Source organism: Nicrophorus vespilloides, unplaced genomic scaffold (genome assembly GCF_001412225.1).
Source record: "Nicrophorus vespilloides isolate i.1.1-1 unplaced genomic scaffold, Nicve_v1.0, whole genome shotgun sequence".
NCBI classification, from domain to species: domain Eukaryota; kingdom Metazoa; phylum Arthropoda; class Insecta; order Coleoptera; family Silphidae; genus Nicrophorus; species Nicrophorus vespilloides.
In genome coordinates, this window is record NW_017100108.1 from 931,145 (window position 1) to 951,783 (window position 20,639).

Sequence of the window (20,639 nt, forward strand, 5' to 3'; positions counted from 1 at the left end):
TACATTACACTAGCAAGCAGTCACATCGCGATGGGCAATAGGAATACACGAAAAATAAGTCTTCTGAATTTAATCAATGATATAATTGGATAAAGACTAGCACAAGAGCGTATGGAGCGTGCAATGACAAGGAAAAAAACTAACGACCGAAGATAGGTTTACTGGTGGATAGAGGAGATAACCGAGTTAAGAAAAAGAATGCATGTCTGATGCAAGAAAAAAATTAAGACGATTACAAAATCATAAAGAGGAAGCTGAAAACCAAAAAAACTAGGGTTAACCGAGAGAGTATGTCAGGTTGCAAAAGCGCCATTCCCCCGACACGAAAATCAGGAATCTTCCAGCTGAAGAATGGACCCGTTCACATAGCAAGAATTTGACAGAGCTCGTGAGTGCATAAAAGCAATCAATGTCCCGGTGTTAGATGGCACACCTGCAGTGGTTATAAAACTTGTAGCTAGTGAGTTCTAGCTGCACCGATCAAAGCCGCGCAAAGAGGACACTTTCCAAATATCGAAGCGACAACTGGTGCTCAGAGAAGCATATGATATGAGAAGTAGTAGACCATAGAAGTACAGGTATTTCATATTTCTGAAATAACAGTGCTTGACAACACTGTTATTTCTTGATAACTTCAGGAGTGAAGGTAGAGAATCTTTATTGATTGTTCCATAAATTAAATAATCTTACTAAAACAAATAATTTTTCAATCAAACAATTTTATTATATGAGTCTATAAGACTAATTACTCTACTGCAGAGTAAATCTTTGATGTTTCTTGCCCAAAGAAAATCTAAATGATTGAAGACATCATTCGTTACTAAATAATCATCAACTACATTAGGTACTTCTTTTAAGGCTATTTCAACATCCTATAAAATAAAATAAATTTAAAATGCAGTTCACATTGAAATTAAAAAAATATACTTCTCTTGAATTAAACCAATCGTGACTGGTGTAATAAATAGCTGTTGGTATGTGAATTTTATTTATTTCATAATCAGGTGGTATAGCATTTCCGTATATTCGAAAGTTCTCGTATACACCAAAATCGAACTTCCTTAATTTTCCACCTAAAATTTAATAGCAATGTAAGGCAGTTCAAATTTCTCCTTGATAAATTACCAGAGTAATATACTTGTAATATATGCTCGAAATTTTTATAACCTATTCCCTCCAATAACCGTTCGAAAAATGGTCTGGAAGCAGTCTAAAATTACTGCTAATGATGATTATTGATTAATTTCGATTATAAATACAAACTTTATTTATGTACTTCTCGGGTCCAACTGCTATTTCCATAAGCAATATGCATAATGTATTCGTAATGTTATTATTATTATCGCAAATTAATGCCACTATATTATTTACGTAATTGAGCATCGGTGGAAACTCGTACAAACCCAATTGCTTAAAGACCGGCTATTATGTATTTATTATTATGGCATTCAGAATTTATGATATATATTTACAATTAAGTATGATAATCTCGTTAGCCAAGGATGGTAATATGTGCTGTAAGATAAAGAAGGTGCCAAAGCTATGTATAATTTAATTTGATCATTGAATTTTGGTTGCTCGTTAATCAAGATCGCTAATATTGTGTTTCCGTGTGAGTGGCCAATGTAAGTGAGTTTCTTGCAGTTAGTTTGCTTTAAAACAAACTCAATTGATGTGCCCAAATCATTCACTCCTAGTTCGTCCATTCTAGAGAAGTAAAAATATATCATTAGTTCCTCTAAAATAGTTAACGACATACGAGAAGTTCCAAAACTCAAAGGATTTAACGTCGTAGAGAATGTGTTTCTTTGAGTACGATGTGCTTCGAGAATTACCCAACCAAACATCGTATCCACGATCAGCCAATTGGTAAGAGATACTGATATTCGGTCCAGCGAATACAAAATTAATGGAAGAACATAATATTCCGTGCATCAAAAACACAGGTGGTCTGACAACAGTTTTATCAGAAACGTTCTTTCCGTATGGAATACGATGTAAAGTCAGGAGATAGCCGTCTGGCGTTTGAATATCTTTATACTCTTCAAAAGGGTAACCATGGCTCTCTACAATATTTTTCTAAAAATGTAAATAACTTATGAATGTAATTCAAAGTTAATATAACAATATTATAATGCAACTTTACTGAATCGAGTATTCCCATTTACGTACTCGTAGTTATTAAATCAATTAAGTTTATTATTCTTTGTTATTACAACATTATTACAAATAAATTTGAAATATTATATCAAATTAGGGCAGAAAAACTTATGGTCAACAGTCCTTTACAGCAGTTAACATTTTGTTTTATTTTAATTATTTTATGAAAATATTTCATTTTATTTTTTACAATAAATATTATTTTGTATATCAAATTAATCATTGCTTTTACTTTAATAATATATTTATTGCAAGAAATTACCAAAATATAAACTTAATACGATAACATAGTAACAAAAATAAAACTAAATTAAAATGCTGCATAGGTATTTGTGCACCTATTTACGGATGTATAAAGTGTAAATTTAAGATGTTAAATTCTTATAGTAAAATACAGATTTAAACAGATGATTTAACTTTTATAAAACTTATTAGTTGTTATTCAGTACATGATGATTAATTAAAGAAGTAATCATTAATGTAATTTTCAATTAATTAGGATGCAACTATTTTGAATATTAATTTAATTATTACCGTGGTAGATGGAATTGCTTCATTCACAAGAAATAAGGTTAGAATGGTAATTGAAATGAACATCGTAAAATATTGTGCCGGGATTGTATCTACTCCCATTTATATATATATATTTTTTTTCTTTATACAAAGAATTAAATACAATTTCATTTTAATAGATTTGAATTACTGTGAACTTTGAAATGTATCTACCACTTTATTTATAATTATTAATAATTATTATTAATTGTATACGCATATTTATATGTGTGAGTATTTGTTAATTGTCATATTCCACAGCATGAACAAGTTTCATTTCGTGATTCCTTGGTAGTTATTGTTTATTTATTTTATAATAATAAATAAAATTGTTCTCTGAAAAGAAAATGCTAGGCGAAAAAAGTTTAAAAATCTATGATCTACGTTATGTGCCAATTATAATGGGTTTGCTGAAAAATTGAAGGTATGACAAGACAAAAATAATGTTGGGTTTTTCAAAATGATAAGAGTTCTATTAAGCAAGTAAAAAGTTATGTGAAGTGTATGCTGAAGATTTATTAATAGAATGGCAGTGTCAAAACTGGCTTGTGAAATTTCAATCTTACAATTTCGATATCAAAGATGCACGTTCTGAAAGGCGAGTTAAAGTTGATGAAGAGAAAATATAGGAATTTATTGAAGCAAACTACCAAATATGAATAAGTGAAAATTCTACGAGATTTAATATTTTCAATTCGACCTTGTGAAATCGTTCAATCCAAATAAATTGCAGAAATAATATTATCAAAGTCCAAACAAACAACACTTCTAAAATCGATAACAAAAATAAAAGCAATGCAAATAAGTAGAACAAATATAATTATTTTGTAAAAAGAAGAATTCTTGTAAATGAAGTATTTTCAATCATTAATTGTTGTATAAAAGGATTATTTTTCTTATGTCGTGTAATTTTATTCGCAATTGGTTCATCAATGTAAACATTGAGTAAATTTAACATCGCGGTTGACATTAGGAAGGTAATATTTCCTGGTGGATAGTTACGTTTTTATCGGAAAATGATATATTTCGAATCATACTTCCTTCATTTACCTCTTATATTTCCAAATTTTATATATTGCAATATTAGTAATTTCGTTATTTCCTTCATTCCATAATTATTGTAGTTTTCTATTCAAGCATTCTTGCTTTTAAGTTTCAAAATAATTTGTTGTATTTATATAACAATATAAAAATAACAATAAAACATTATAATAAATTATTTGTTAAATTACTAAATAAAATAATTTCTACCGTGGTGGCTGCAATAAATCTATTTGTAAGTAAGGTTCTCAAAAGCGATACATTGGAAAAACAAATACGTCTCAATTGTGAGTTTGTTAATTTATAACATAGACTTTGTTTAATTGTTTAATTTATATTTATAGTTTGTAATAGAAAAAAATAAAAAATGCAATTACATTCCGTTTGCAATTTTACTCTAAAATCTACAATTATACTAATTGTAAAACATAATCAAATATTCCACGCATTATATTCCTTCCACTCTCGATGAAATAAAATACCACCAACGATTATGAGGTAACTGGAAATGATTTTAATCTAATATTTATTAATATAGTAACGAACATTAAATGTTAAATTATCATCTATCACAGTGATTCTGAAAGTGGGGGTCGCAAAAAATATTTGGGAGGCCGTAGAAAATTGATGACGAACCCATTCTTCGGGAGGTCGCAGAAATTTCTTTAAGAGCCTTTTGCTCTTAAAGAAATTTTTGGGTCGCATACCAAAAAGTTTGAGAAATTTTGATCTATTAGATCATCTTTGTATTTTACTTTTATCTAGTCGATCGCTTTCCGCCTAATTTCACTTAGCCCAGCCAAAGGTTTCGTATGCCCAGGCAACAAGAGACAACCAAATATAACCCACACAACCGAAGACAACAAAACTTTGATTATACTCACGTAAAAATTGGAAAATTCAGTCAACAACATTTTGGAGATATTAAGTAACTCTAAAAATAAAACTCAATGCATAATATGTTCCTTAAAATAGTAATTTGGAATACGAATGGCTTAAATCAGCATAGCCAAGAAATAAAAGCGTTTATTATAGATATAAAAATATACGTAATGCTAATATCTGAAACACATTACATAAATAGGAGTTTCATGAAAATCCCCATTTAAATGATTTATAATACGAGACATCCAGATAGTATTCCAAAAGGAATACTTGCAGGAATACTTGCAGACAATATGGTAGAGGACAAATAACCATCTACTGGAATCTACTGCCCTCCGAAGCAAATATTTAAGATGACGAGTTTGAATACATCTTCAATAGTGTGAGGCTAAGATTACGGGTGGAGACTATAATGCAAAATCGAAACTGGGGCTCGAGATTAAACACATCCACAAGAAGGGAACTTATGAAAATGGTAAGCAAAGATAACTTTGATTATCTGACTACAAGTGAACCAACAACATTTTCAAAAGTTTTCTGCATAATAAGAGTAATTTCCAAAAAATATCTCACCGCAGAATCCTGCCTAGATTTATCATCGAACCATTCTCATTATTACTCTGAGCGCTCTAACAAAGAATAAATTGGAATTCGACACCAGACTTTCTAGATTACAAAAAATAATGTAACAACTCGAAACATCTTCGACATGCTACCATGTCTCTAAAAAACACGCCATGTCTATTCAAAAACATCTCGAAGAATTTTCCCCTTTCGAAAAAGAAGAAAACAAGGGGAAAAACAATCAAACAACGATATTCAGAAGTTAAAATAAACCTAGAAAGACCACATTCAGGCTAAGAGGGAGCATTTAGAAATAAATGCTATTAGTAAAAAGGTCGTAATTGTCAGTAGAAAATAAATTACTAATATACAGAGTAATACTAAAACCAGTATGGACATATGGTGTGTTTGTTCAAAAGAAATTTTGTTCGAATGGAAAAACTAATCCTTCGGATATTCATTTTTTTGCTGTTAGACAATAAAAAATGCAACTATATTAATAATATATTCATTTAAACGATTTTGTTGTTTCAATGATTAGTAAGCGATATTGTGCGCGATTCTACATATTAACACGAATATTGGGCTCAAACAAATAACAATTTGGGTATTTTCTTCTGCAAAATCTTTGTATATTCCATTCGCTTTGCTAGGAAAAGTATACACAAAACGTATTATAATAATCTGTATATTATATTGAATGAATAAAGAAAAATGGGAGGATTGAAATTAAATCATTTCACGAACAGCTAGGTAGGGTTTGTATTGTAAAAATACATATATTATTTTAACGAGACGTTCAAAATGAATTTCGCTTAAACTTTGAAATGTTCTCTATGGAAAACTAGTATATTTTTTTTCAATAATTTAATATAAATTATATATAAAAACTGAATTACTATAATATTAAAATATTTTTCCATTCGAACAATTTTTTTCAATAAATTTCTTTCCGGACATGACGTATGGTAATATTCCTATAATTGAGAAAAAAATAGTTTAATAGATTTTATAAATATACTACAATGTGTTGTCGGAGTTATAATTTTTTAATTTCATAAAAAAAATAAAACTATAATATATGAGATTATGTATTTATTCAATCTACATATAAGTTCTTGAAATTTTGTTATTAAAAATAAATAAAGTGTTTTTTCGGAATCCAATTATTATCAACTATTTCATATAGAAATATGTAAATTTTGATAGATTTTATTTTTGGACATAATAATAGGAGATTAATTTCAATAAATTCTATTTATTGTAAGAATCTATTAATTTTAGAATTCTATTTAAGAGTACTTCCTTGATATTTCCCGCCCAAAGGAAATCAAAGTGATTGAAAATCTCCATAGGAATCAAATAATCATCAATTATATTCGGCAATTGTTTTTTGGCTATTGCAACATCCTACAATATAGATTTAATTTAGCATAAAATACAAATTGAAAATTAATAACAATACTTCTCGAGAAACCAACCAATCGCAATTCGCATAATACATAGCTGTTGGTACTAAAATTTGGTTTATCTCATAATCAGGTGGTAAAGCCTTACCGTATATCCGTATGTTCTCATTAATACCATAATCGAACTTTCTTAATTTCCCACCTACAATATTTAATTTTAGAAATTTATATAGTAAATATATATATATATTAACAGATTACCAGAATAATGTATTTGCTTCAAATGCACTAAAATTTTTAAACCGATTCCTTCCAAGATATTTTCTAACAAAGGTTCTGCTGCGGTCTAAAATTAACAATAAGTAGTGGAAATTTAGTACGTTGTTGTTAGTATACCTTATTTATATACTTTTCCGATCCGAAAGTCGATTCAATTAAAAATATACACAGTGTCTCCATAATATAACAGTTGCTGTTGCAAAAAAAAGAGATAACATCGTTTATTGTTTTGACCATTGGAGGAATCTCGTACATGCCGAACTCATTAAAAATTGGCTATAATTTATTAAAATTATTAAGAAATTGTTAATTTATAATACTTACAATAAAATTTATAAATGGCAATATCCATGGATGGTAGAATGTGTAGAAAGATAGAATAGGGGCTAAAGCTATATATAACTTGATCTTTGCGTTGTACTCCGGTAGATCGCTTAACAACATCGCCAATATTGTATTGCCTTGAGAATAGCCAACGTAAGTTATCTGTTTGTTTTTAGTTTGATCCAAAACAAAGTCGATGGTGGTACGCAAATCATTCATAGCTAAATCGTCGATGCTAAATAAACAGAAATAAATCATTAACTTAACTTGATTACAATAAATTATCAAGTTACGTAAAGTTCCAAAAAGCCAATGAATCGATGTCGTGACTCGCATGTTTCTTTGAATATGAAGTGCTTCGGGAATTCCCCAACCACACGTCGTNNNNGAAGGAATACGATGCAAAGTCAAGAAATAACCGTCCGGAGTTTGAATATCTCTGTATTCTTCAAAAGGGTAACCATAGCTTTCCACGATATCTTTCTGCAAACACATTTTTTTTTATAAATTGTTAATATGGCATGATTAACAACAACAAAAATATATAAAAAAATATAAAGATAAACATAAAATAAATTATTTAAAATATCTTCTAGGTATTTTCTGTAACTTACTTATTATGTAACTTACATGATTTTTCTAGAATTAAAAGTAATACAAAATAAATGGTTTCATTTGTGATTGAATGATAAAATGTGATGAATATAAAAGGCGAAATTCATGACAATTTTGAAGTCCAGACGTTTGTTTATAATAAAAATTGACCGATGGCAAAATGTCTGACACACATTAATATATATTGGTCTAATCAAAATTGAGTTGTTCTATGATTTCCAGTATTTTCTTTGACGTCAATATTTTCATTTTAGAAAAAAGTTGTTGGTGACTGTCAATGAATAAGCAAATAAATTAATGATATCTTGTAAACTCTAGCTTGTAATTGATCAATTTAAAAGTATAATTATAATAATGCTGAATACAAATTATATAAATAATGAATGTAAACTTATGCGTCGTAGACTAATTGATATTTCTTGAAAATAGCATTTTACTAGTTAATTAATCTATTGGTTCATTTAGCTCAGAGGTTCCCAAACTTTTTTGTGTTGTAGACCCCTTGCCATGTTTTTCGGTTTTGGGTAGACCCCTACTTACCCGATATTGATTTTTTGTAAATTTATTATTTATATTGGGACATCTTTATAATTATTAAGATCTTTGCTCTGAGACTACGCGTAACAAGATGATACTGGTATATCATTATGTGCAGGTTTTTACAAGTTCAAAATGTATTGCGACCACAAAGCGAATGCCTACATCCTACAACTTATACAATTTTATAAACATATATAATAATTTTTTTACTTCATAGGTACTTTTATAAATAATGTATATGGATTTATAGTATAATGTAAGTCGATGATTTTCATTTCATGGACCCTAATTTTTTTTTTCGTAGGCGTAGACCCCTTGCAGGTTGTCATAGACCCCTGGGGGTCAATATAGACCACTTTGGGAATCACTGGTTTAGCTTATAGAATTATTGAAATGTAAAACGAGCGAAATGTAATATTGGATATAAATCTATATTGTAAGTTAATCATTAATTAATAATATTTTGATTACATCGTTATAAACAATATGTCGGAAAGTATGTTAATATTCTTTCATAACTTTATTATTAGAAATTTTAATAATATATTTATTATCATTCATGGTATTAAATATAATTTTGTGGATGTAGTTATTATTGAATTAATAATACTTTTCAGTCCAAGCATGTGGTCAAAATAGTAAGAAATACTGGACATAAAGACTTTTCATTATTGTTAATGAATAAAAATGTTTATTTTTACATATAACTTTTAAAATAAACATTATTATAAAAAGTAAATAATGAAACATTGCAATACATTTAAATTAAGATAAATGAATATAAGAAAATATAATTACTACCGTGGTAACTGCAAGTATCCCATGTGCAGCAAGTAAGCTAAGAACGACAATTGATAAGAACATCGGAACAAAAAATACGTCTGAATACGTGAAGTTTCTAATACTAAATGAAACATTATCTAAGTAAATAGAATAAGTAATTACAATACTAATTGCTTTCTATTGTTATTTAAAAATCAAACAATTTGCAATAATAATAATTATACGATGTTTGAATACAAAAATCAATTAATAGTGTCACTTTGCATAAGTTTATTTATAATTACAATTTGCTTCATTCTCTTTTCTTTTCTGAAATTCAATTATATTATAAAATTAATTAAACTGTAATTCTGAGAATGATTTCATGTACTGTTTTTTTTTGTTTTTTTATCATTTTCATTAAACAGCCCAAACTAATTTATTTTTGTTTTATGGCGTAATAAAATTCACTTCAAATCAGTTTTTAAATCATATTATGACTAAATACTTATGCGATTATTTATGTATTAAGAATATGTTTCTTTTATTGTCACTAAATAATTGATTAAGTGGGTTTAATAACAACACGCAATATTATTTTTTATCAGAGTTTTAAAGTTATTTTTTTTTTCATCTAAAGCAGAGTTTCCCAACCTTTTTTCCATATCGACCACCCTTGAACAAAAATAATGTTTTCAATTATAAATAGACTTTCATTTTTATTAAATAATTTTGCAAATATATAAGCCAAATAGCCTATAGCTCTGAGTTGGTTGACAAGCGAGTCACACGCTGCACGAATGTGAACCTGCGGAATCTTCCTCCATTCCCAAAGAAGGGCTTTATTGAACACTCTGTTTTTTTAGTGTTGTAAAATAATAATAAATATTTTTTGTTGGCCTGTAAAATAACTCATACCGAGTAGTCGTGCGGATTAGCAACTGTTCACCGTGGGGTGGGGGTGACCACTGTGCGGTCGAAATGATGTGTGGAACGTTCTCTCTCAGCCTTTGTCGGTTTTCGTGTGCGATGATGCAGAATCTTCTTGAAACGTCCACTCTTTCTGTCTGAAATTTTTGGTTTTCCATGGCTTCGGAGCACCTTCCAAATTTTTTTCGTATTAGACATTCGCATTAACTTTGACGCCACGGTCCAAAAACATCAACGGATTGCGACTATCGACCGTCACATCATCCCAAACTACCACAAATGGTGCTACTTGACTTCTTGTGGCCATTAGAATGTCTAAATTTTCGATTATAAGTAAATTCGATCATTTTGTTTGTTTACGAATTTCTCAATTGAGAAATTTTTCTCATCAGACAAGACGCTCCATCGCTCTATCGAACCTAGTTTTCTTTTGTTCAATATGTTTGGCTGAGTAGCCATTTGTCTTACAATGTGTCGCGGATCCATTCAATTCGAGCCTTAAGTTTACAAACCACTTCTACCACAGATGTAGTTTTTTGCCGACCACCAAAATAGCATTTTGTAACACTACTAGCTTTGTTAAAACGTGTTTTGGTTCGAGACATTAAGGTGTTCGTGGGCCCTAACAATAGCCATTTTTGGTTTTCCGCTCAAATATTACGTTTTAATTCCATCACTAATAACTTTTTCCAAAAAAAACTAAGATGAAAATTCTTTCGCAGGCTTGTAAACACAACATTGCCAACGGTTCAAAAGTTATAGCAGTTTTAAGTTGGTTACAGTTCAATTGGGCCACCCTGTATATTATTATTATATAATTATTATTTGAATGTAACATAAATATTAATCACATAAATTATAATCACTATTACTATAATTTAAAAGAATAATGCGACGTTTGTTGTATATTTTTTATATTACTTTTTATATCAGGTGTAAAAATAGTAAACAATAATCTCAATTCACAGTTTTCTGTTGTATTTAATTTGCTTTTGGTAATAATAAATAAGAATTAGGATAATCTAAAAATAATGAGATATTTATCAGAAGTATTTTTTACGATTATATTTCTAATTCCAAAATTTGGAAATTCCAAATGTTTAAAAATTTATTTTGTATTCAAAATTTAGTTCATTCAATTATTCCTGCAAGTAGAAATTACTATCGGATGTGTGGTTTTCAATTGATTTTATAATCTAAGACAGCACAACAGACAGTTTCATTAAATTTTCATATAATTTAAATATACTTTATTTAGTATTATATTAATACAGTAGATTAATTCCTGAAAGATTTCTGTAAAACAAATAATGCGTTTGAAAATTTTTCTAAAAAAAAGTATATTTTCTTAGGAGATATGAATAGACAAAACCACCAAATTATTACGTATTAAAAATCTTTTATGTTATGAGCAACCAAACCATTTCTTTGTTTTAAATAGTAAAAGTAATCCGTTGAACATACCAGAGTTCTTCAACTTTTTAACATCTAGGTGAGGGCTAAAACATAAAAACCATTGTATTTTATTTACTAAATCTATTGTTATATAATTAAAATGTTCATCCTTTCACTTTTCTAAATTATAAATACAATACTAATATAAAATTGCCAAAATAATTAATGGACTCTATTGATAGCTTCATTGATAGCTAATGTTTTCTTTACATTTCCGTGGATGTTGACTACAACTACTATAGAAATCGTCGACAACTTAAGACAATGAATATTTTTCTGTAAATGAGTTTAAAAATCTTTGTGTACATAAGAGAAGGATTTAATGAGCAGTTCATGGAGGTTCTGAATACTGGAAAAACCATTAGATTAGATTTTGAGATACACTTTCCAACTATATTTATTACCAAATCACTTAACCAAACAAATTATGTGCAAGATGAAGGGCCTTGACTACTCGATAGTTTTTGTTTATTATTATACTAAATACATGAAAGATAATTTGCAATGTTCTATTGAATTCAATTCACTGTTGGATCGAATTGCAGTGACTATTTTGCAATGTATTTACAAATTAAAATAATAAAAACATTTTCTACAAATCATCAACTATATTTGGTATTTTAATAAACTGACAAAAATTTACAGAAAAGTATATTTAAGTCAATTCTATATATAATAAGAATCAATTAATTTTATAATTCTGTTTAAAAGTATTTCTTTGATGTTTCCTGTCCAAATAAAATCTATATGATTGAATACGTCGACGGGAACCAAATAATCATCAATTACGTTCGGCAATTGTTTCATTACTATTGCAATATCCTAAAATGTAGATCTAATTTAGTCTATAGTTCAAAATGAAAATCAATAATCATACTTCTCGAGAGATAAACCAATCGCAGCTGGCGTAATAAATAGCTGTAGGTACCATAATTCGGTTTATCTCGTAAGCTGGTGGTAGGGCATTACCATATATTCGAATATTCTCACTAATACCATAATCAAATTTCTTTAATTGTCCTCCTACAATTGAATATTTAAATTGACAAATTAATATACCTTGTAAAAACAATAACCAGAAAAATATATTTGTGCTAAATGCTCATAAGTTTTGAAACTGCTTTCTTCCAAGGCATTATGAAAGATAGGTTCTGCGGCGGTCTAAAATTAATAAAAAGTAGTGGACATTTGATACACTGCTGCTTACATACTTTATTTATATACTTTTCCGATCCGATGACTAATTGAATTAAATTTATACACAGTGTGTCCATGATGTTATTATTAATGTTACATAGAAAAGCTATAACATTATTTATGGTTTTGATCATCGGGGGAATCTTGTCAATGCCCAACACTTTGTAGAGCGGCTATTTTATATTAATATAATATATTTTAGTACTTATAATATATACTTACTATGAAATATGCCAAACTGACTACCCAGGGATGGTATAATTTGGAGAGAGATAACATAGGGCTTATGCCTACATATAACTTGATCTTTTTGTTGTACTCCGGTCGATGGCACAACAACATTCCTAATATTGTATTACCTAAAGAATAACCAATGTAAGTTATCTGTAATATAAATTATTAAGTAATAAATTAAAACATTTATCAACTTACGTAAAATTCCAAAATGCTGAAGAATGAATACTATGAATAGAGTGTTTCGTTGAATATGATGTGCCTCGACAATTTCCCAACCAAACATCGTATCCACGATCGGCCAGTTGATAAGCAATACTAATATTTGGTCCAGCGAAAACGAAACTGACTGATGAAGAGAATATTCCGTGCAACAGAAAAACTGGTTTACTGATATTCGTCTTGTCCAACATAGTTCTTCCATATAGGATGCGATGTAAAGTCAATAAATAACCGTCCGGACTTTGGATATCTTTATATTCTTCGAAAGGGTAACCGTATTTTTCCACGATTTCTTTCTACAATGTTTTCAGATACAATATTGTATAAATTAATAAATAAAATATAATTCCCACCGTGGTATCTGCAACTATCCTATTTGCACCAATTAAGCTGAGAATGATAGTAGATAAGAACATCGTAAGAGCAAATACGACTCAATTATGAGTTTTCATATAGTCTTTGCTTCATTAAATTATTTAATTTAGTTTGTAATATGTTTGCAAAACAAAAACATATATTATACAATATGTAATTAGAATATTTATCATAATTGATTAATGTGATTTTACTTTAAAATTTGCAATTAAACTAATTGCAAAACATAAATTAGAATATAAAGCATGAGTTGTTCTTCCACATATAATTAACAGCCATTATGTAACATGACTAAATTTGCTTCTACATTATATTTTAGTATAAAATTAGATAGACTTGTAATTATAATCTATTACTGACTATACAATCATACATCGATTGTACTTCTAAATTACTTCATTATATTATATTTTAATATAATAGTGGATTTTAGTATTTACAATGGTATAAGTTGGATAAAGCCAACATCCCGAATATTGCAGTATCCCAAACTTAACCTTAACGGATTTACAAAGTAATCTTGAAATTTTCATGGAACACCTTGTTTATTTTGTGAACTAAATAATAACACATAATCAATAAAATTTTAAAAAATGTTTAAAAACAAAAATTTATTTATTTAGTAAATTATTTCATTCCAGTTTACTTTTATCTACAGTAAGTAGAAGCACGTCAAGTGAATTTGTTGCCGGTACAATGGTGTTTGTTGGTTAATGCTTTTTTATTTATGTTGCAAAATAACCTACTCTTTCCGACACGAGAGATTGCAAATACAATCAAATTACAGTAGTTGAAAAAAAGGTAAAATTATTACAGCAATACCGGACTAATCAAGATTTAGTTTATTTTGAAATTTTAAACTATAGTGAATCCGGACTCATCAAAGCTGAACTATGTAAGCTATTGATGTAAGGGCAAAGAGGATTTGGGTCTGCTTTAATTGTATAAGTTAAATGTACGTTGAAAATATATTTCATTAACTATAATATTTGAGTATATAAGTTCATTTCATCATATCCTAAAAATCATAATATTCGTCAATAATAGTTGCAATTGTATACTAAAAACAATAATAAATATGATTTTTTGCATTAGATGAAACTATTAAATTGACTAATTTAATATAAATATTTATTTATTATACGAGTCTATAAGATTAATTATTCTGTTGTAGAGTAGTTCTTTAATATTTCTTGCCCAAAGAAAGTCGAAATGGTTGAAAACTTTTTGAGGAATTAAATAATCATCAACTATATTAGGTAATTCTTTCACGACGATTGCAATGTCCTATAATGTAAATATAAATTATTTTATAGTCTTAGTATAAAATAAATTACAATACCTCTCTTGAATTCAACCAATCGTAATAGGCGTAATAAATAGCTGTTGGTACACGAACTTGATTTATTTCATAATCGGGTGGTATTGCCTTTCCATATATCCGAATGTTCTCATTTATACCAAAATCGAATTTCCGTAATTTTCCATCTAAAATGTAATACTAACATTTAGAAAATAAAATGTACACTAATAATAACCTGAGAAATATATTTGCGCCAAGTGCTGGAAATTTTTGTAACTGATTCCTTCCACAAGGTGCTGGAAAAAGGGATTCGTTGCGGTCTAAAATGAATGATAAGTATTGAAGACTTCGTATATTGCTAAATACAAACTTTGTTCATACTCTTCTCGGACCCTACGCTCAATTCAATGACAAATATACATATTGGATCAGCTACGTTGTTGTGGCAAAGGAAAGACATCATGTCGTTTATATTGTTAAGCATCGGGGGAAACTCGTACATTCCTAACTCTCTGAAAATTGGCTATTATTAATTAAAATTATAGTTGTGTTCGGTCTTTATAACAAATACTTACTATGAAATATGACGTACTCATCAACCAGGGATGGTATATTACGGTGAAAGACATTGCTGGAGCCAAACCTACGTATAATTTTATTTTCTCATTGAACTCTGGTCGCTCATTCAACAAGATAGCAAATATAGTGTTACCATGGGAATGACCCATGTAAGTTAGCTGTTTGCGATTAGTTTTCCTCAATACATAATCAATCGATGTACCCAAATCATTCACTGCTAAATCATCAATTCTAAACACACCAAAATACAACGTTCGCATGAAAACTAAAACAGTTTACAACTTACGTAAAATTCCAAAAGTCAAACGATTTAATATCATAAATTGCATGTTTCTTTGAATACGATGTGGTACGAGCATTCCCCATCCAGACGTCGTATCCGCGATCGGCTAGTTGGTAAGCAATACTAATATTTGGTCCAGCGAATACGAAATTAACAGAAGAAGCGAATAATCCGTGCATCAGGAACACTGGTTCCCTGATATCCACCTTGTCCGTCATCTTTCTTCCGTACGGAATACGATGTAACGTCAAAAAATAGCCATTTGGAGTTTGGATATCTTTGTATTCCTCGATGGGATAACCATAACTTTCAACAATTTCTTTCTACAATATAAATGATTATTAATAAAAAAATATATAATTATGGTCGGAAAAACCTTAAGTCATAATGTTTGACCAATAAATTTGAGTTTTAATTTATTTTCAAAGAAATAATATGATTGATTATGTTTTGTAAGTTATCTTATTATCAGAGACTAATATTGCAGTAAAAAAATTGTTTTGTATACTATATATCATAGTACCTTTTACATCTCAAACCGTAAATAGTACACAAATATGTTACATACATGTTCATCAAATTATAAAATCTGAAACTAATTTTCAAGTGCACATTCCAGTTTTGTTAAAAAATAATGTTGCATTTTTTTTATATGAACATTGAGTAAATTTTAGATCGCGGTTGACATTAGGTAGGTAATCTTTCCCGGTGGATAGTTTACCATTATGATGCTTAGATTTTTAATTTGTTGGTTGGCTGTTGTCTTGTAGGTTAACTTCAGTAGTATATTGATGCTCTGCGATTCCACTATTTCCTTTCACTGTGAATCTGCTGCTATCCTTAACATTGTCATTGTTCATCGACTTGGCTGAAGGTCCATATGCCGAACCTCATTCATTTCACTGTCCATCTGTGATGAACGATGGTCCTATTACTGCAAGCACCAAAGGGGCTCACAAAGAGGCCAGAATTCGAACTGGCGACGTCCGATCGTGGGTAGGGCGACATAACAATTCGGCTATTAGTCGCCCCAGAATGTTGCATGAGTTTATATTTTCAATTGACTTATACATATTTTTATTATGGAATAAATTATATAAATATATATTCAAGGTTACGGATACGAAAAATATATTAAAAGTAGATGGACGTTTACAATCGCACTACTTTTTAGGTCACTTACTTAATCATAATCGTATATTGCTGCTAGTATCAAAGTTCATCAAATATTTAAGTGCAGTGAAATAATTTACTTATTATATTTTACTAATGAATAATGCTCTCTATTACAGAATCAATTATTAATTTAATATATTCCTTGAATCTTAAAGAATGTATATGTAAAAATTATAAAATATAAATTAAATAATATGACATAATATTAAATTCTAAATCTGTCAGATATTATTATAAAAAAAGACATTAAATCTGATTTAAAATGAATGATAAATGATAATGCAAAAGAGAATTAAATATACTCATAATTGAATAAGAATTTCAGAAGAAATAAAAATAAAATTAGTCAAGGCTTTGAATGTTTATTTACTGCATAGAAATATGCTGATACTAGTAAATATTTCTTCGAAGTTGTATCGAAAATAAGAGCTGACATAGTGTACTCTTCTTGCATCATTTATATCAAATAAACAAACAAATAAGATTTACTGTTAGCTGCCTTAAAAATGATAATGTTTTTATTTATTCTTTGTGTTTTTGTATAAACCCGAATAAAATTGTCATACTTTTCTAATTTTAGGTGTGCCGCGAATTATTTAAAGATCATTAATTAAATTATTTTCAGTCCAAGAAGTATAAGTGTACATATCAAAATTGAAATATAATAACATGATGTTATTATATTATATGTTTTATATTTAAGTGTGCCGCCAAATTTAAACAATAGATTAAAAACAGGTTAAAAATTATGTCCTAGAAGAACGTATAAAAAAATATAAACTATAAAAAAATAGCACTACCTTTAAGATTCTTATCAATGGATATGTTTTTTGTGCTGTTATATATAATTAAAGCTAAACCGAGCAATAAATAAATTAGTATAGTTCGTACCGTCGTTGCTGCAGTCGCTCTACCCAATAGACTTAAAGTCAGAATAATTATTGTTAAGAACATTGGAATAACAAATACGCTTAGTTTGTGCGACTACTAGCTTATATATAAACATCGAATGTAACGTATATTTGAATACCAATTATTTTAATTGATTCTCACTTACAAAGAATAAAAATGTTAATAAGATAGCAATATCGTCACTAATTTCTTTAATAAATTACGTGTTACAGCTTTTCAGCAAATATTATACAATTATTTTAATTGCGAGACATTACTTTTCTAGAGTCTATATCAGTGATTCCCAAAGTGGTCTATATCGACCCCCAGGGGTCTATGACAACCTGCAAGGGGTCTACGTTAGCGAAAAAAAAAATTGGGGGTCCACGATAGGGATGCTCAACATACACTGATAGTACCTATCTACGTCAGCGAAAAAAAAAATTGGGGGTCCATGAAATGAAAATGGGGGTCCACGATAGTGGATCTCAACATACACTGATAGTACCTATTTACTTACATTATACTATCTTATAATATAAAGACATATACATTATTTATAAAGTACCTATGAAGTAAAAAAATATTATATATGTTTATAAAATTGTGTAAGTTGTAGGATGTAGGCATTCGCTGTGTGGTCTCAATACATTTTGAACTTGTAAAAACCTGAACATAATGCCAGTATACCAGTATTATCTTGTTAGAAGCATACGCGCAGTCTCAGAGTAAAGATCTTAATAATTATAAAGATGTCCCAATATAAATAATATATTTACAAAAAATCAATATCAGGTAAGTAGGGGGTCTACCCAAAACCGAAAAACATGGCAAGGGGTCTACGACACAAAAAGTTTGTGAACATCTGGTCTATACAAATACATTGGAACCCGAAAAGAAATAGTCATTAAATTATAATGATGTTCCTTTTTTCATATATTGAAACTTTTTTATATTCTTTTCCTATAATACTACATCAGAGGTAGGTAACAAGCCGACGCGAATGTCAATCGTCAATATTTCGACATAAAAACAGATTTTTTTTCATATCATTGTGTGAATCATTTGAAGAACAAACAAGTTGACCAATGGAATCTAATTTTTAACGTATGAAACAAAATTACATATTTATATTAATTAATATTATGTATTTGTCATCAAATATATAGTTTATTAAACAAAGACATAACTTATTTAAATAAAACTCTTGTAGATTTACTTTTTATCGAGATGACCAACTTCTTTATGGAGTTTTGTACTGCTTTTAAAAACGCTACTCTAAATCACTTTTGCATCATTTTAATAAAAAAAAATCATATAATTCCAAACATATTTAAATTTGATATTATTAGGTTTCTAAAAGGGATTGTCGGTACCTGTCCCTCTCCTTGAAATTTAAATCCAAACAAACCAATCCTCCCTCTCTAAATTCTGTGTTCCTCGAAACCCAAATATCCTTCCCAAATTTAAATATCCCACATTATCCCTATTCCAATACCTAATGTCACTCGATTGATACACACTTATTCCTACTCCGCTGTTTTTTTTTTCATCGTTCTTCTGTTGTTCATTTATATATTATTATTATTATTAAAATATTGTATTAATTCTATATTTAAATTTATGTTCGCGGGCGGAAAGACCTCGGTCGTTAGCCCTTTGGCCAGCCTATTAATTCTATATTTAAATTTATGTTGCGGGGAATTAGGAACCTCTCGTTAGCCCTTTGGCCAGCCTATTAATATATATATTTTTTTTTATGTTAGAATTTATTTATTTATATGTATAGAATGTACTTTTTTTCTTATGTATTGATGTTTGGCCAATAAATTATTATTATTATTATTGTTGGAATAATTTTAAATTTTGTAAAAAGTTAAATAAAAAGAAAATAAGTTGTAAAAATCTTTTTATCTCTAATTTTGGGGGAAAATTTGGAAACCGGTTTTGTAGACAAGTTGAAATTCGAAAATAGGTTTTTTAAACAATCAGTTTTTGAATAAACCCTAGTTTGTAATTGTATACCTACAACATATATAGTTAAGTTTTGAATAGAGTTTGTAAAAATACATGTACAGTTTAAAGTTGTTACTTTAACAAATTATCTCCGTTTAACTAGAATTACCGTTCTATCGCTTATTTTTTATAATATAATGAACATTTTAATTTATTTATAAGTTTCATTAAATGCATTTATATCATGATATATTTCTGCGGAGAATAAATAAAGAACATTTTTGGTAGCGAAAATCAATTGATATTTTTTTCTCAGATAATGCTTTTTAGTTGATTTTAAAACATTCTCTAAATTTATATTACATTTTTAGTATATGCCATTTGAAATTTAAGCTTATTCAATAAAGATGTTGTAATTTCTTGTGTGTAATTTCTTTTTTATTCCATTATAAAGCTATTACTAAACTCAAATAAACAAATTATAGAAGCCACACTTTTTACTTCAATTAAAAGTTCTTTTTCGATAATCATTGCAACGTTCTTTATACTAAATTGATGAGTTTTTAATTACAGTTCACTGTAATGATTATTTACCGTATCGGTAATCAACTATTACCTTAAAATATTTAAATAACATTTAAGCAACGGCCTTTGCACCAACACGCTTTTCAATTATATATAAGCAATTGTGTTATATGAACGGCTGTTTAGTCAACTGCAATGTTTTAATTCTTACAAAATACATTATTTTCAATTAGAATGATATACATATAAAAGATGTGCTTACCATTAAGTTTTTGGCGTACACTACTTGTAAACAATAGAGGATTACTGCTCTGTAGACAATCATTGCTGCGACTAACATTGACTGAATGGAAGAGCGCAATAAATGTATGTATATACATAT

General features: G+C 28.6%; 3 protein-coding genes across 3 annotated transcripts; all 3 read right to left on the reverse strand.

The window, feature by feature from the left end:
• Positions 1–710: 710 nt before the first annotated feature.
• Positions 711–4,393, reverse strand: LOC108568326 (lipase 3-like). The gene is made up of 8 exons (XM_017929332.1): positions 4,390–4,393; positions 3,279–3,358; positions 1,760–2,079; positions 1,473–1,707; positions 1,264–1,422; positions 1,126–1,210; positions 928–1,073; positions 711–872 (listed from the first exon to the last, which is right to left on the reverse strand). The coding sequence occupies exons 1-8, from the start codon at positions 4,391–4,393 to the stop codon at positions 711–713; spliced, it is 1,191 nt and encodes a 396-aa protein (XP_017784821.1).
• Positions 4,394–6,432: 2,039 nt separating this feature from the next.
• On the reverse strand, positions 6,433–13,585 carry LOC108568327 (lipase 3-like; the record flags this gene model as incomplete). The annotated part of the gene is given in 10 exon segments (XM_017929333.1): positions 6,433–6,612; positions 6,668–6,813; positions 6,873–6,957; positions 7,008–7,166; positions 7,215–7,449; positions 7,508–7,598; positions 7,603–7,697; positions 9,171–9,273; positions 13,146–13,465; positions 13,523–13,585. Coding segments are annotated over 10 exon segments (1,453 nt in total), but the record flags the coding sequence as incomplete, so codon positions are not given.
• Positions 13,586–14,687: 1,102 nt separating this feature from the next.
• On the reverse strand, positions 14,688–20,614 carry LOC108568328 (lysosomal acid lipase/cholesteryl ester hydrolase-like; the record flags this gene model as incomplete). Its single annotated transcript, XM_017929334.1, has 7 exons — positions 20,520–20,614; positions 15,713–16,032; positions 15,423–15,657; positions 15,218–15,370; positions 15,083–15,167; positions 14,887–15,032; positions 14,688–14,831 (listed from the first exon to the last, which is right to left on the reverse strand). Coding segments are annotated over exons 1-7 (1,161 nt in total), but the record flags the coding sequence as incomplete, so codon positions are not given.
• Positions 20,615–20,639: the final 25 nt, after the last annotated feature.